Consider the following 18,630-nt stretch of genomic DNA (forward strand, 5'->3'; position numbering starts at 1 on the left):
CAGAATCTACTCATGCTACTCACATTAGTTTAACAACTACACATTACTTTAACAACTACATTACTTTAACAACTACATTAGTTTAACAACAATTCTAACTGAATTTTCTACTGAAATCAACATTAGTTTAACAACTACATTAGTTTAACAACTACATTAGTTTAACAACAATTCTAACTGAATTTTCAACTGAAATCAACATTAGTTTAACAACTACAGTAGTTTCACTTCCGGGTGGAGCCCGATCACGCCGGAGGAGCGGAGGCTCAGCCCTGGCTCCGCAGTCTTCCTTTCCACCCTGCAGGACGCCGTTTCGCGTTGTGCTGACTCCGGAGGGGTCAGCCCAGGACAGGGGGCCTCCTGGATCCCCCGGGAGGGATCGCCGCGGCCCCGGGGATTAGGGATAGCCCCGCAGCTGCAGGAATGGAGAGCTGTGCCCAAGCGGCTGCCTGGACACAGCCATAGTGGTCGCCGATAGTGGAAGTTAAAAATAGAACAGAAGTCTATAAAGAACAGATCGGCAGATAAAGGAGATTAACAGCACCACACGGAACTCTTTTGGTATTCCTACAAGTTTGTTAAAGAAGATTTTAGCCTGAAGGCGATCACAAACAAAAGAAAAAAACTGTAAGTGATATCCATACGCGGAAAAGAAGATTAGCCGGAACTGCTTGACTTTGTTAAAACTAAGTACAACTTTCTCTTTTTTTTCAATTTTAAGATTATAGTGTGGTGTTTCTATTCTTTCCTGTTTGTTATTCATTTTTTTAAAATATATTTTTCCTTTTTTCAATTAAAAAAATTAAAGACTCATTTGGTAATTAACTGAGTGGATGAAGTAAGATATATTAATGAATTGAATACATGAACTTATGAGCTGAATTGAAATCACGTTATCTGAATGAAATTACATTGAAGGTATAATTATCTGGAATAAATTTTGGATTGTTTATTTCAATTTCCTATTTTTAAAATTTAGCCTTTCTTCTTTTTTCAATTTTTCTCATTTTCTCCTTTTTGGATTTGCTGGGACTATTTTTTTTTTTTTGCATGATATTAGAGGCGTGAGGATATTTTTCGTATTTTTCTTTTTCTCTTTCTTTTTACAAAATAAGGAGACCTGGATTTTATTTTTATAATTATTTGAACTTGGAAATCATATTGGACATTGGTTTTGGATTTATATTCTTTGGATATTCTTATTAAAGCATAATGCAAATTTGGTTTACTTGGACTTATTAGAACTTTTTGGACCTTTTTTTTATTTTTGATATTTTTTCCTTTTTTTCTCCTTTTCTTTTTAACTCAAAGTGTGATTATTATTGTTATTTTTTGACTATTTTCTTTTTTGTTACCTTTTTATATTTTTTGAATATTAGAAACAATTTTTAAATAAATATTTTCCTTTTCTCTTAAACAAATCTGTAATAGATTTTTCCTTCTTTTTCTCTTCTCTTTTCTTCTTTCTCCTTTACCTATTACTTCTTTTAAAATTTTTATAAATTTCTTTATTAGAATTATATTATATATTATATTCCTATTTTTCTTAATAATTAACTATGTGCTAGAAGCTTTGTTTTCTTCCCTTCCCCACCTGATCCCTCTCTCCAGGAGTACAACAAAGGACCATCACTACAATGCTGGCCAAAGAGAAAGAAAAAGAAAAGCCACTTAATATGGTATTATGGTTTTCAACTAATTAATCTCTTCTTTGTGTATTTTTCTTTTTTTCTCGCTAACTAATAAGGGGAGAAGAGGGAAGGAGGGGGGAATCTTTTGATATGGTATTAAATGGGGAGAGACGGGGGAGCTTTCTAGTGGAACGCAAATCCAGGGGTGCCTCTCGATAACGAAAGGTTTTTTCGTTGCCTCCCGTTGGGGGGGGGGTGCTAGGGAAGAGGCACTAGGGTGGGGATTCATGGTAACTAAAAAGCATTTTTCCGGTAGGCTCTGCTTTGCAGGAGGCAGAAATGTATTTAAAATTATGTAAATGGGTGAGACAGTGTTATTGTCGTTGAATGTAAATGGTCTTTCATCACAGAAAAAAATGTTATAGAATCATGAAGCTGGCTAGGGATAGTAAAGCCGATATTTTATTTTTATCAGAAACTCACAAAGGGAGGGAAAAAACAGATAAATTAGTTACAAATGGCGAGTGGCAACAAGTTTATGAGTCGAGAGGGACGGCAAAATCTAGAGGAGTCGCCATATTGATCAACCAAAGATTGTTATTTCAATTAACTAATATTAAAAGAGACAAAGACGGTAGAATGCTATTTATTAAGGGGAAAATAAATAATAAGCTAGTAACCTTAGCCGTAATTTATGCCCCCAATGTAAATGCAAAACAATTTATAATGAATGTAAAACGTAAATTAGATAATTTTGCGGAAGGTACAGTGATTTTAGTAGGCGATTTCAACTTGGAATTAACAGCAGGGAGGGGGGGAAATAAAAAATTACATTTAAATAAAATTAATATGATGGATTTACATGAAAATATAGTAAATAGGGACACATTTTATTCAGCAAGACATAATAAATTTAGTTGCATTGATTATATGTTAATTAATAAAACAGCCGAGGCACGGCTCAAGAAAGTGGAAGTGAAAAGCATTTGGTTATCAGACCATGCTCCATTACTAGCAGTGATTGAATTAGAGGCTGGCAGGCAACAAAGGATTTGGAGATACAACCCTGTGGTTTCAGCTAATGAGGAAAATAGAATTAAATTACAAAAGGAACTGAATGGATTTTTTTGTATTAACGCAACAGGTGAAATTAAGCAAACAATAGTTTGGGATACACATAAGGCTGTTATGAGGGGTAATTGTATTAGTACTGAAGCTTTTATTAGGAAATCCTGGGAAGTTGAAAGAAAAAAATCTATTAAGAGAAATAGATTTAATCCAAGAAACTTTAAAAATTACAAGAAATAGAGCTTGGAATACACTATTATTATTTAAGAAAAAGAAATTACAATCACTTGATGAAGAAAGATGGAATAAAATGAAGATGATTATAAAACAAAGAATCAGGGGATGGGGGAACAAATCAATGAAACAAATGGTACACTATTTGAAAAAAAGAAAAGAGAAATCCCATATCCCTGCTTTAAAGGATAAGGAAGGTGTAATTAAACATAGTAATGCAGAAATGGAAAAAATAATGAGTGACTTTTATGGGAATTTATATAAAAAAGAACACATTACATTGCAAACCATAGAGGTTAAAGAGAAATTAACGGAAGAAGATAGACAAATGCTAAATGCAAAAATTACAAATGATGAGATATCTAGAGTCATTAAAGGGTTGAAACCTGCTAAAGCCCCAGGTCCAGATGGTTTTACTGCTGAATATTATAAGACTTATATGAATGAATTATTACCGCATATGGAAAAATTGTTTAATAATGTAATTAAGACTTCTGAAACTCCACAGACGTGGAAAATCTCAGAAATTATAACTATCCCAAAGCCGGATCGTGATTTAACTGACCCAAGTTCTTATCGCCCTATCAGCTTATTAAATCAGGACTATAAAATATTTATGAAAATATTGGCAAACAGGGTGGAGAATATTTTACCAAAAGTAATTGGAGAAGACCAATATGGATTTGTTAAAGGAAGAAAGATTTATGAACCAATTAGAAACGTGGTCAATGTTATACACCATGCTACCAATACCAAAAGAAAACTAAGTATACTAAAGTTAGATGTGTACAAAGCCTTTGATAAAGTTAATCATGATTACCTATTTCAATTATGTAAAGATTTAAATATGGGAGATTCATTCTGTAGAATTATAGAAACAATTTATAAGGATAATATAGCTCAAATCAGAGTAAATGGTAACAGAACAGAAATGATTAAAATTCAGAATGGAACTAAGCAGGGTTGCCCACTATCCCCAATGTTATTTGTACTGGCAATTGAGACTTTAGCAAATAAAATTAGAAAGGATAAGGAATGGAGAGGTTACCAAATAGGAAAATTTGAATTGAAATTAAATTTGTTTGCAGATGATGCTATAGTGATATCTGAAACCCCAATCGAAATGATGAAAAGAATAATGATATTGCTCCAGGAATTTAAAGATCAATCGGGACTTATGGTAAATATAGAGAAATCTGAGATAATCTGTTTAAATACTGGCCCCAAAGAGCAAATTGAGATACAAAAAATATCAGGATTGAAATTAGGCTGTAAAAAAATGAAATACCTAGGAATTTAGTTGTTTAAGAATCCAATAAAAATAGTGACGGCCAACTATAATTTAATATGGAAAAAAATTCAGAAGCAGATAAAAAATTGGAAGGGGAAAAAGTTGGGAAGAATGGCTAAGATTAGGGCCCTTAAAATGATGATAATACCAAAAATGATGTATTTATTTCAGGTTCTACCGGGTACCTTCCCTGGGGCAAAACTAAGAGAATGGGATAGTAAATGAAATTTTTGGATTGAAGGAAACAAAAAGCCTAGAATAAGAAAACATTGGCAGTTTGCACAAGAGAAAAAGGGGGGTGGGGAATCCCGTGCTTAGTACTATATAGAGAAGCATTTCAAATAGAAAGATTAATGGAATTACAGGTATGGGGGGAAAAGAAATGGGTAAATTTAGAAAAGGAAATTAATAATATAAATAATAAAGAGTTATTATTTAAAAATTGGAGTAGAACAGAAATCAGTAATTTAATTGACCCTCTCAAAGCATGTTTAGAAATATGGTCTAAATGGCAGAGGAAATGTGGAACTAGGAATTCCAAGCTATCAACATTACACGTATTGAATACAGGTGATGATGTTAACTTAAGCAGAATTATTAAAGTATTAAATAGCAAAGGGATAACGAGAATTGAACAATTATATGAGAAAGATGGAAGAGTTAGCAGAACTCGATTGGAATGGTCGATTGGTCAACAGAAATGGCTGCAGATTAATGCAATAAGCATATATTTAAATAAAAGTGAGAATAAAGAAGCTCTCTTACGAGAAGAAAATTGTTTAGAAAAAATAATAAGAGAAAAGATTAATGAGAGTAAAGCACAAGCCGGTAATATATATAGTATGCTTCTGCAGGTGGAAGAGGAAGTAACAAAAAGTTTGACAAGATGCTGGAAAAATGATTTACAAATAGATGAAAGTGAAATGAAAGAAATAGTAGAAAATATATATAAGATTAAAAATACGAGAGTTAAAGAGACGAGAAGGAAATTTTTACATAAATGGTACTATACACCAGTACAACTTGCTCACTTCCAGGGGAAAGAGAAGGGCAATTGTTGGCATGGGTGCCAAGAAAAGGGAATTTTTATGCATATGTTCTGGGAGTGTGCAGAAATTCAGAAATACTGGAATGAAGTACAGAATGAATTAACAAAATGTTAAAAATCAACTGGACAATTACAAAAGAAATAGCAACTTTAATTAAACAAAGGAAACTAGGAGAATTCAAGGAAATTAAATCTGCAGCATTGGAAAGCGCTCAAGCGGTGGTGGTATTGGGTTGGAAAGATTCCACAAAATGGACATTACAAAATTGGTACTGGTACATGGTGGACCAAATTATGGAAATAAGATTAAATAATTTTGACGAGAACAAATTGGAGAAGCTGATGGTATGATGGAATAAGGTGAAAGATTATATGTTGAGTAGAATCTGTGATGTAAATGTGAAAAATAAACTGCAATCACTCTTTTAGTAATACTCAATGCAAGATAGAGCCAAGGAATTATAGATAAATAAATCAAAATCTTTGAATCCTCTTGTATGGGTGGTGGGGGTGATGGGGGGTGTCTAGTTGTTAGGTGATGGGCACATGCACTGTGCACTGTTATATGTTTGTTTTATGTAACTATCGTATAAAAATCAATAAAAATTTATTAAAAAGAAAAAAGAAAGAAAAAAAGAAAAGCCATCTATGGACTCTAATTTCCAGACTATTCAAAAAGCACTAGCAGGCATTCAAGAGGTCGTACAAACGACACAAACTCAGACAAAATACGAATAAAGAAGAAATGAAAATGTATCTACAAGAAAAGAAGCAAGAAATGAGACAAGAAATGAAGGAGATGAAAGATGAGATTAAAAAAGAAATTGCTGAACTTAAAACTGAACTAAATGTAGTCAAAGGAAATGTTGCCGAAATGGATGGAAATATAAAAGTCATGCAACAAAACTTACAAGACAGCGAAAAAAGAATACAAATGACAGAGGGAAAAATTCAAGTCATGGGACAGAGAGTGGAAGAATATGAAGATCGCAACTATGCAGCCCGCAGAGATTTTGATATAGCAATAACCAACCTAGAACTCCAATCCGCTTCACATGGTCTGAGGTTCCAAAATATTGATGAAGAAAGAGATTAAGATTTGTCCGCAAAAATGGCAGAAGTCATAGGAGGCATCATGCAGGCGGACCCAGCAGAATTGATAAGAGAAATTGATGAAGTTTACTGAGTCCAGACTGGCTATGCAAGACGCCATAACTTACCTAGAGAAGTTCATATTAAGTTTTCAAGAAGAATTATCAAAGACGAGATACTGAGACTGACAAAAAATGAGACCACTCAACGTAATGGGAAAGAAATCATGATCCTCAAACAAGTCCCGAAGAGAGTTCGAGAGATAGAAGAGAATACTACTTTCTTACAAGCATCTTGATCAGAAAGAACATTGTTTTCAGATGGCTGGTACCAGAGGGTTTGACTTGGCAATCAATGAGAGTGAAAATAGAAAACGTGGAATAAGCAAGATCTTTCCTAGCACGCAGCGGATTGGATAGAATTGAACAAATTCGGATAGAACCAAAGAGTAGTGATGTTACGATGGGGGCTACATGTGGTGGAGGGGAGGAACCACTGGCAGTGGAGCAAAAACAAACACAGGCTTCACAGAAGCTAATTTTGGAAACCCGACTTCGAGAACCAAAAGAAGTTAAAAGGTACTAAAAATAAAGATGATACAAGATCTGAAAATATTTTCAGTCAAGGTAAATGGATTGAACAACCCGAGGAAAAGAAATCAAGTGTTAACTAAACTGATGAAACAAAAAGCTCAGATAAATATTTTACAAGAAGTTCATATTAAAAAATCAAAATGAAGTCTCCTTAAAAACTCAAAATTGGGGAAATTATATACTAGCTTGGCAAATCAAAAGAAAAGAGGTGTAGCAATGTATGTTGATGAATTAATTGAATGCAAAGAAATATATAATGACAGTGATGGACGGATTTTAATAGTGCAATTAGATTTAGAAACAAAACATCTTGTAATTGTCTCAATTTATGCACCAAATGATAATCAAAAACAATTCTATAAAGATCTGCACGAAAAAATTAATGAATTATCAATTGAAAATATGATAATAATAGGGGACTTCAATGCAATTGCAGATGACCAAATGGATTATACTGGGAAGAGAAAAGAAAAGAAAAAAAAGGTAATTTTAACTGGGACGTTCTGGAAAATCAGTACGGAACTATCATTAAAAATGTATGGCGAGAAGAATACCTAAAAGATAACCAATATACTTTTTACTCTAACCCACACAAGACTTGGTCTAGAATTGATATGGCCTGGGCCCCTGCCCATATAATGGAACAAATTAGTAAAATAGAAATAGAGACAAATACTTGGGCAGATCACAACCCCTTATCCATATATTGGAAAGGTAAAAGGAAAATAAAAAATTGGACAATGAATATAACTATAATAAAAGACCCAGAGTACAAAAAATGGATAAAATTTTTTATTAACAATTATACGAAAGAAGAAATAAGTGAGGATTTAATTTTCAAATATTTGGAAAAAATAGAGTTACCAGCATTAACTGAAACACAACAGCAAAGACTAAACAAACGTATTACAGATATAGAATTAAAACAATCTATAAAGAAACAAAAAATTATAAAGCGACTGGCCCAGATTCAATACCAGCCGAATTTTATAAATTGGACACAGAAATACTTTTCTCAAATATGCTTGAGACATATAATCAAATATTGATAGAAGGTAAATTACCAAAAACATCGTCAGAAACTTTAATAACTTTAATACATAAAGCTGACACGGAAAAAGAAAAAATTGAAAATTATAGACCTATCTCACTATTAAACGTAGATTATAAAAATTTTATATCAATGTTTGCTAATAGACTTAAAAGTATTATAAATAATATGATACATAGTGATCAAAATGGATTTTTACCAGGAAGACAAATCAAAAATAATTTAAGAATAATAGTAAATACATTAGAATATTATGAGCAACATCCAGAAAAGCAAATGGTGCTTATATTTTTGGATGTGAAAAAGGCATTTGATAATGTAGATTGGAACTTTATGAAAGTACAACTAAACAAGATGGAGGTAGGAACAAAGTTTTTAAATATAATAGACACTATATATACAGAACAAACAGCTAAAATTATAATAAATGGTGAACAGACCAAAAAAGTACATATACAACGAGGAGTAAGACAAACTTGTCCAATATCGCCACTATTATTTATTTTAACATTAGAGACATTGTTAAAATAAGAGCAGATAAGGAAATAAAAGGATTGAAGATTAAAAAAGAAATTTATAAAACACAAGCATTCGCAGATGATGTGGTGTTTGTCTTGGAAGAACCAACAAAATATTTTAAATTTAATAAATTTAATTTAAATTTAATATGGGAAAGTCGCAGGATTTATTTATCTTGTTAGATTTCATCCACTTTCTTGCCCAAATGGTTTATATTGGCCATCATTCCATGCACCCTGGTTCGATAAATGCACGTGTACTCTGGATTTCCCCAGTTGCTCTCCACTTTGATCTTTACATACTGGAACGCCTTCTCTTGTTCATTCTGAAATGTAGATGAGGGAAAAGAACAATCATAATAAAAAGCAATCGAGATGAAGTCATCCTCTTGAATGGCTCTATCGGTTTAATAGAAGAGTGCAAAGCCTATACTGTATATCTATATACAAGAGCCGGGGTGGCGCAGCAGGTAGAATGCTGTACTGCAGGCCACTGAAGCTGACTGTAGATCTGTAGGTCAGCGGTTCAAATCGCATCACCGGCTCAAGGTTGACTCAGGCTTCCATCCTTCCAAGGTGGGTAAAATGAGGACCTGGATTATGGGGGCAATATGCTGGCTCTGTTAAAAAAGTGCTATTGCTAATATGTTGTAAGCTGCCCTGAGTCTAAGGAGAAGGGCGGCATAAAAATCAAATAAATAAATAAAATAAATCTGTAGACCTGTTTCCCAAATGCTGATATAACTGCTTTGGGATTGTTATACATCAGAAAGAAGATTTGTGGTGGGATTTTTTTGTTTTTTGTTTTGCTATGTCCCATTAGCTCCCATCAATATAGATAGAGTTCAACATATGACCCCAATTGAGCTCAAAATTTATGTTGTTGAGTGAGACCTTTGCTAAGTGAGTTTTGCCCCATTTTACGACCTTTCTTGCCACATTTGTTTAACTAGAAACACATTGTTACTTAACAAATTGTTACGTGAATCTGGTTTCCCCATTGACTTTTCTTGTCAGAAGGTTGCAAAAGTTAATCACATGGACCCCGAGACACTGCAGCTGTCCAAATTGTGAGTCAGGTGTCAAGTGTACAAATAGGGGTGCTGCAATGGTTACACGTGTGAAAAAATGGTCATAAATCACTTTCTTCAATGCTACTGAAACTTTGAACAGCCATTAAGTCAACTGCTGTAAGTCGGGGACTATCTTTATAGTGCCACAGATTATCTAAACCAGTGTTTTTCAACCAGTGTGCCGCGGCATACTACTGTGCCGTGAGACATGGTCAGGTGTTCCGTGGGGAAATTAAACATGGGTCCCCAAACTATGGCCCGCGGAGGCCATTTATCCGGCCGGCCGCCAGCCACCTCCATCCGAATATAAACAATCCCTTCAGCTATCAGCAACAGGAAGAGTGGAGGCACAGGGAATGCTCACTGACCAATCACATTCTAGGATTCATCCTGACCACTAGCGATGAACCAATAGCAGGCCGCCTCTCATCCACACCCAGGAAGGTCCCCGCTCAGGCTGCTGCACACTTGTCATCGTGTGGCTGCAGTGAGTAGTTGAAGCTGCTACTCCTCCCCATGGTCCCGATTTTTAATCCTGGTCAGAACTGGAGGTAAATGTTGCCACCACTAGATGAAGCCTCAGCTGGTTATGTCTATCCTGATGGTGTATATAGATATTTGAACTATATTACAGTGATCCCTCTATTATCGCGAGGGTTCCGTTCCAAGACCCCTCGCGATAATCGATTTTTTGGGATGTAGTGGTGCGGAAGTAAAAACACCATCTGCGCATGCGCGCCCCTTTTTCCATGGCCGCGCATGCGCAGATGGTGTTTTTACTTCCGCACCTGGGAAGACCCAGGGAAGGTTCCTTCCGCCGCCCAGCAGCTGAGGAGCTGCCTGCCTGCCCGCCTGCCCGCCGCTTTTCTGCCCGCCGCTTGTCCGCCGCTTGTCCGCCCGCCCCTTGTCCGCCCGCCCCTTGTCCGCCCGCCGCTTTTCCGCCGCTTTTCCGCCCGCCGCTTTTCCGCCCGCCGCTTTTCCGCCCGCCGCTTTTCCGCCCGCCGCTTGTCCGCCGCTCGGTGCATGATCAGGGTTTCCCCTTTGCGTGGGCGGCGGGGAATTCTGGGAGTTGAAGACCCAGGGAAGGTTCCTTCGCCGCCCAGCAGCTGATCTGCTCGGCAGCGCAGTAGCAGCGAGGAGCCGAAGATGGGGTTTCCCCGTTGCCCACGCAAAGGGGAAACCCCATCTTCGGCTCCTCGCTGCTACTGCGCTGCTGAGCAGATCAGCTGCTGGGCGGCCGAAGGAACCTTCCCTGGGTGCCGCCCGCCGCTCGAGAGCAAGAGGGGGAGAGATAGAGAAAGAGAGAGAAGGAAAGAAAGAGATGAGAGAGGGAAGAAGAGAGTGTGAGAGAGGAAGAAGCAAGATAGAGAAAGAGAGAGAGAAAGAAAGATGAGAAAGGAAGGGAGTGACGTCATTGGGTGGAAAAATCACGATATAGCGTTTCGCAAAGATCGAGATCGCGAAACTCGAGGGATCACTGTATTAACTATATATATAATATGTACTGTGTTAGAGGGTCATTTTGGTTGGTGGTTTGCGCCAGGATTTTGTAAATGTAAAAAATGTGCCATGGCACAAAAAAGGTTGAAAATCACTGATCTAAACTATATTTCCTCAGGAGGAGCTCTGGTTTTCCAGCTCTGGCCTAATCCACTCCTTAAAGTACTGAATTAAAAGTTGTCTGATTTTTAGTAGATGGGGCAGAAATTGGAGATATTCTTTCAAAACAACTCCCTCTGACACAGCCCCTTCGGTTTTACTCTATCCTACTTTAGTTTTACCTCTACCCCACTTCTCCCATTTCTAGTTTACCTTCAGTTGGAATGTCTGAATTAATTCCTTCTCATTATCATACTTGAATGTTCCCAGCAGGATCTCCTCTTTTGTTTCATCATTTAGCCCCTAAAATTAAAAGGAGGGAATCAGTGTAGAAGAGTTGAATGCTGCAGCAGCCCTGAAGGACAACCTGGAAGCAGTTCTTGGCCAACAAAGGCAGGTCAATGCAGAAACAAAAAAAAAAAAAAGGAATTTTGAGTCTTGACAAGCAGGCAATCTTTTAATGCTGAGCAGAATTATTTTATTAGAAACGGGCAGAGAGCTACGGAGAGTGGTGTGATTTTTCACCCTGGTTATTGCCAGATTATTTTTAACATGTTTATTTTATTTATTGATTGATTGATTTTGTCCACTACACAATGAGGGTTTTAGTGGGTATACACATAGTAAAATACATGATGTAGGTTATATAGAGGATATACTCATAGTAAAATATATCTAAGAAAGAGTAGAAGAGAAGATATAGGAATGTTAAGATGCCTATGTTAGGGCTTATGTCAGAAAGCTATGCTGCTAATTTTCAGCAACTCTGGTGTACTGATCTGGACTCTGACTTTCCCTGGAAGTAGCAGGCAAAGGTTTTGTCCATTTCATCCTCCTCCTCCCACATATTGTATTCCAAATCACTATCCTGTACAGGGGTTGTAGTGAAGGCAGGAAATGTCCCAGATTATGGGACCTTATGGAAGTATCCTATGGAGTAGGGAAAGGGACAGTATGAATTCATATGGGAAGCAGCAAAGAAATTGTTAGTCATTTTCTGAATTAAAGACACCAGGGAAGGTGAGGCCATGTCATTGGATAAGAGAAATTAATAGACTACTTAGAGTGGAAGCTGATAGAGTTGGGCAGATATAATTGCTTGTCTTAGAATTCTACAGGGGGAATGGCCATTTAGCTCATTACTCCAAATATTGCTAGTTTATCCAGCCTCTACTGATAGGTTGCCAGTCCAGAGAACCTGGCAGTGTATTATGTACCAATCCCTTCAAAAGGAGCTTTTTGAAGGGAGCAATAGCTTGCATATCACAAATTAAGGTATTGATTAATATTTTTCTTAAATTTGTATCTTACTTTTATTTGTTACAATTTAAGATCTGTACACAATAATGGGCTGCGGCCCCCATGGGAGGGGGACACAGTGGGAGTTGTAAGTTCATGCACTATTTATAGAATACTTAATAATTTTTTTATTGTCCTTCCTTCTCTAGTACCTTAGTATGATCCTTAATTGCTTTTAAAATAGGAAATAATTAAATAGTATGTTTTACCCATAAACACTTTAATCATTTTAATCATTATCTAGATCTTAACTTTTATAGCAATTAAAGAAAATTGAGCTACTTGCTTAATCTGTTATCATACTGAACCTTATGGGTTTAGTACAAAACCTTAAAATGTTACTGTGCTCCTCAACAAATAATGCTGTCTATCATTTGTCCTTTTGGTGGCTATTCAAATAACGTGACTTAATCAACTGAAAAAGAGTCGTCAAGACACTACCACCCAGTCACATGACCTTTAAGCCACCCCGGTGACCTTTAAGCCACCCTGGTCACATGATTGTCAAGCTACTCCCACCTGGTCACATGGCAGGCAAGCCACACCCACAAAATAAACCATGCCCACAGTGTGGCAGTAAACATTTTGGCAGCTCATTGCTATATGTTCATAATGCTCCCACCTCCCATTTTTCCCCAAGAACTTTGAGAGATGAATTGGTCTGAGGGAGAATGACTGGCCTAAACTCTGCTGGCTTTTATACTAAAGGGAGAAATAGAACTCGGAGCACTGATTTCTAATCCTTCATCTTAACCTCGATACCAGAATGGCTCCATATCCTATTTCAGCTCAATATCAAGGGCATAGTAGCCTTGGTGCTTCCTAAATTGGAGTTAGAGGAAAGATATAAGATAAGTTAAAATAGTATTGTACTTACATAAACCAAAAAATCTTTTAAGGCGCTTGTGATTCCTTCCGAAAAAGCTATTGCTTTAGAGATGTGCTGAACTGTAACGGCTGTCAGTCGGACTTTTTCAGGCAGCTTAATTACGACTTGGCCTTCAGATCCTGAGAATGCCCAGCAGTTTCCAGGGTAAACATCCGGCTACAAACAGGAGACCATTCACATAAATAAAATGCTCAAAATTGGAATCACTCTATAATATGTAAATAGATACATTGCTCTGGGGTTAAAATGGTTTATACAAGAAACACCCCCAATTTGATGGTGGGGTATGTATGCTTGTTGGGTGGTGGGCACTTTTCACTATACACTTGTTTTATGTTGTGGGTATCTTAAAATTGTTAAAAATCAATTTTAAAAAATGAATTCAGGTCCTGCAGATTGATTTGATGTGTGAGTACAATAATTACTGGGATTTCTCCATGAGTAGGGTGAACTTTATTGTGAATGTGTGACAAAATTACTTCTGACCTCTAATCTGTGTTTTCTCTGGCTTATTAAGAGGTCAGATACACCAGCAAAGTAAACTATTAGTGGGTAAATAGAGTTTTGTAATTAAACCAGAATAATATCCCAACTACTGTAAATTTTCCAATCATTTGCAACCAGGAAAATGTCATTCTTCCCTCATTCCTCCGTTGTAAATGAGGCATTCCCTCTTTCTCATTCTCTTTCTGTCTATCTGCCTTTTAATCTCATTGAGGGGAGTAGTGAAGAGGATGGGCAAGAAAGGACCAGGATCTCCAACATTTTTATTTTTATCCCTCTAGAAATGAAGGGATTGGATGACGAATTGGGAAAAAGGATTACATAAAGTGAGGAGAGTACAAGGTGAAAAGAACAGAGAAAGGGGATGGATGGGATTAAAGAAATATTCCCAGAAGGTTGGCAGATTTATTTTATTTTTTAAATTTATGCGTTTGTTTATCAAAACGTGTAAGTAATAGCAGGTACGTATTGATATAAACACAAAGATAAGTAAAGTAGGTACAAGCAAATAGGACAATAAGACAGGGATGGTAGGCACAATAGTGTGCTTATGCATACTCCTTACTAATAAACGTGTGTGTGTATTGCTCAAAAAAAATAAAGGGAACACTCAAATAACACATCCTAGATCTGAATGAATGAAATATTCTCATTGAATACTTTATTCTGTACAAAGTTGAATGTGCACAACAGCATGTGAAATAGATTGTCAATCAGTGTTGCTTCCCAAGTGGACAGTTTGATTACACAGAAGTTTGATTTACTTGGAGTTATATTGTGTTAAGTGTTCCCTTTATCTTTTTGAAGTGTGTGTGTGTGTGTGTATTTATCACCAAGCATTTATCACCAGCAGCCAATGCTTCAGCAATATACAAGGGGCCATTTTCTTCCATTCTGAAGCCCAATAATGAAGACTTCTATAGAAATGGGAGAGAATTCTTCTTTTGCTTTCCAACGTCCAGAAAGCATAAATAAGGAGAAACAGTCTACACTATAGCAATAGTAATAGTACTTAGATTTATATACCATTCCACCGTGCTTTACAGCACTCTCTGAGATGTTTACAACATTAGCAGCCCCAAATTTTACCTACTTCAGAAAGAAGGAAAACTGAATCAACTTTAAAGTGGTCAGGATTGAATTTCTGGCAGTGAGCAGTTACCCTGCAATCCTGCATTCTAACTACTGCGTCATCACAGCTTTTGCCATCATTTAAAATCTTCTTAAATACAGCAACTCAGAACTTCACAAACTATTCCAGATATACATTCAGAAACAACATAAAAAGGAGAAGATTTTGTTCTTCTCTGGAATATTCTGTTTTTGAGCTGGAGAGTTTTGTGCATCCCTCCCCAGGGTTGGGCTACTGCCCGGATGGGAGGGGACGCAGTGGAGTAGCGAAATTGGAACTCCACCCTAGAGCACCCAATTTGCACTGAAAGATGTTGAAAGAAAATGTAGCGCGTCCTGCATAAAACACGCCCACAGTGTGGTAGTAAAAAATTTGGTAGTTCTTCACCCTCCCTCTCCCTGCTCTAAACCAACCGAAATCATATTATTGTAACTTCTGAACTCTGCCTTAGTTTAATGCAATTAAAAGCAACAGTTAGATTTTCAAGTCAGAACAAAACAGGCCCTGAAGAACTGCAGAAAAAGTTTGCAGAGCCATTCACAAATATGTGCATCCTTTAATTTTAAGGAAAGCACTGAGCTTTCCTTAAAATTAAATGAAGTCAGATTTTATCAACATTTCGATCTGGAATACAAGATCTCTAGGAAATCCAAGGGCTATAGTGTAGGCTAGATTGAGAAGTTAAAGAAAACATTCAGAAGAAAATAATGACATGTATATAGTTATGAGATAGAAACTGGACTCGGGGCAGTACTATTTTTCTAGCTGAGAAATTGTACTATTCTTCTTAATTAACTAATAGCAATGATAGAAATACTGCACCTGTAAAATAGTTTCAGGAGGGTTGGCTGAAGCGATAAATGGAAACCAACAGTTTTCCTGGTGTAAAAAATCGAAAGACTTAGATGTCCTGTCTTTATCAATCGTGGCTCCTAGACAGACAGACAGATGATTATGTAACCTCAAGTTGTTTTCTATTTCTAGTGAACATTTAGATGTATTTTCTTGTGACACATGTTTTTTAAAGTCTAGAATTAGTAGGGTAAAATATAAAGAGATTTCTTATCAGAAATTACATTCATTCACATGTAATTTCCCAATATTAGTTCCCGCGTAGTCTCCATGTAGATAGATGATACTTTTATAAAGGCTAGAATAAGCACAGAATAAAATATAAAGAAACTTTTCATCAGAAATTAAATTCACTCATATATACTGTAATTATCCAATAGTAATTCATCTTTTGTAGAGTTTAGTGTAGAAAGAGAAAAATCTGTCAGATATGATTTTAAATCACTTTCAGTTCAGAAGCTTCAGTTCAGGGATTCAAATGTGATGCCCATTAAACATTTAAATCAACCGAAGCTTTCAGATACTTCTCAAGGGCAACCAGGTTCTCAAGATCCAGAACTGGGTTTAACTACTGCACAACTCGCAGTTTATGCAAAGACACTCCTGGCTGTGAGTTGCAAAACCAAAGCCACTCCATCTTTCAGGACATTACCTATTGACTTTTGAGCCCAGTCAGCCTTCTGTATATCGTCTTCAAAAATCTTCTTAAAAGCCAAATTCAGCATATCAATCATTTCCTGCAAAGGAGAAGAAAAATACACCAGGGAAATGATTTATACAAATATCAGTTACATACGTTAGACATCGTAAGTTATGAATAGAACCATAGACTTAATTCCAACTGTTAACAACAGATACACAAATATGGACAATAAAGCATCATGTCAAAAAAGCCAAAATTTGCCAACTCGGCAAATGGTTTGTTTCTCAAGTTTGCTGAGTAAAGACAGGAAATAAATGTGCCCAAATGAATAGCCCATAAAGGAATATTAACTGGTATCTAATAATATTTTTCTATCAGATTTTAGCTAAGGAAGAATGGTTGGTGGTGCTTAGCATTAAGATGTTTTCATCTGTCAGTTAATTATGTGAAAAGATGATGTCTATGAAGCATACACTATAGCCAGCCCTGGGACACAGGCATTTGGGGGCTAATGTCAAAAGACAAAAATTTATATCAGTGCAGAAATCTCTATGCAATGCTCATGGTTTTTAGACATAAAGGCTGGAACTTCTGTGGAGAAGAAAAGTATGTAGAAAGGAGAGGTAGATTTAATAATTCTTAGAGTCATCAATCAATTCAAACAGACTATCTCATGTAGTAGGTTGGAGATATACAAATTTCCTTTAAACTTTTGGTAAAGGATAATCCCATAATTTACTATTTTATTTAATTTCTATACCACTCAACTCTCCAAAAGCAGTAATTGTTTTGTCTTCACCATAAAGACTTAAAACATACTAGAACAACTTTTATTATAAGCATCTCTATCATGAACAGTGGGAAACCTATGACTAGGGCAGTGGTGGCGAACCTTTTAGAGACTGGAAGCCAAAACCCACTTACTTGTCGCAAAGTGCCAACAAGGCAATTTAACTGAATACTGAGGTTTTACTACCTAAAATAATGATAAAGGCAGAGTTCAGCTAATTGTTCTATGAAAAATGTGATAAATGCACTTTTATGCCCCTTCATTTTTTCTACTTTTGAAATATTATGCTCAATAACAATAAAAACTTTTGTAATATCATTTCTCTTTTTCTCCTTCCCTTTCTGTTTCTCTCTCTCTTTCCTTGCCTCTCTTCCCCTTTCCCTTCCTCTCTGCCTTTTTCTTTCTCTTCCTCTTTCCCTCCCTCTCTCTCTCTCTGCCTTTGCTTCTCTCTTTCTCACCCTGTTTCCATCCCTCTGTTTCTCTCTCTCCTTCCCTCCCTCTCTCTCTCATTGCCTTCATCTGTTTCTCCACCCCACCCCTCCAAAACTGGTGCTGGGTGGTGGGAATCTGGAGGCTGATGAGCCTAGGAGCAGTGCACCGAATTTCAGCTGGCTGGCAGGGAGGCATGGCACCCCAACACAGGCAGCTCTGCAGGAAAAGCAACTGAGGCCAGAAGGAGCCTAGACCAGGGGTAGGCAAAGTTGTCTCTTCTATGACTTTTTTACTTCAACTCCCAGAATTCCTGAGCCGATCATGCTAGCTCAGGAATTCTGGGAGTTGAAGTCCACATGTCATAAAAGAGCCAACTTTGCCTACCCCTGGCCTATACAATCCAGGGTTGCATTGCGGCTCTGTGTCGTAATGAATTTCAGGAGGAGGAGGACCCCATCTCCTCCATTGGGAAACACCTGAGCTATGGTGGTGAATCTATAGCATCATGCGAGAGGTGGCATGCAGAGCCCTCTCTGTGGGCATGTGCGTCATCGCCCCAGCCTAGCTCCATCGCATTTCTTTGTCGGTTTCATTTTCAGGGAAACAAAAGTTTGTGGGACTAAAAAAAAATATCACTCAATCAATTCCAACTTTGTGAGATCTTCTCCTTTCATGAGAAGTTGGAATTGATTGAGTGAATATTTTTTTTTAGTCCCACAAACTTTTGTTTCCCTGAAAATGAAACCGACAAAGAAATGCGATGGAGCTAGGCTGGGGTGATGACGCACGTGCCCACAGAGAGGGCTCTGCATGCCACCTCTCGCATGATGCTATAGATTCACCACCATAGGTCTAGGATTGTCCAAACTATGCCACTGGTTGATTGTTCTC

General features: G+C 36.9%; 1 protein-coding gene across 1 annotated transcript in view; it reads right to left on the minus strand.

Moving 5' to 3' along the window:
• Positions 1-8,705: 8,705 nt before the first annotated feature.
• The window catches only part of LOC139159552 (SUN domain-containing protein 3-like), a 61,958-nt gene continuing 52,033 nt past the window's right edge, over positions 8,706-18,630 (minus strand). Inside the window, exons 12-16 of the mRNA XM_070736863.1 lie at positions 16,527-16,611; positions 15,845-15,954; positions 13,375-13,542; positions 11,412-11,501; positions 8,706-8,852 (exon numbers count right to left, since the gene is read on the minus strand). Of these exons, the coding sequence (XP_070592964.1) occupies positions 8,706-8,852; positions 11,412-11,501; positions 13,375-13,542; positions 15,845-15,954; positions 16,527-16,611 (600 nt within the window). The remainder of the gene's footprint in view (positions 8,853-11,411; positions 11,502-13,374; positions 13,543-15,844; positions 15,955-16,526; positions 16,612-18,630) is intronic.

Source organism: Erythrolamprus reginae, chromosome 2 (genome assembly GCF_031021105.1).
Source record: "Erythrolamprus reginae isolate rEryReg1 chromosome 2, rEryReg1.hap1, whole genome shotgun sequence".
Taxonomy (NCBI): Eukaryota; Metazoa; Chordata; class Lepidosauria; order Squamata; family Dipsadidae; genus Erythrolamprus; species Erythrolamprus reginae.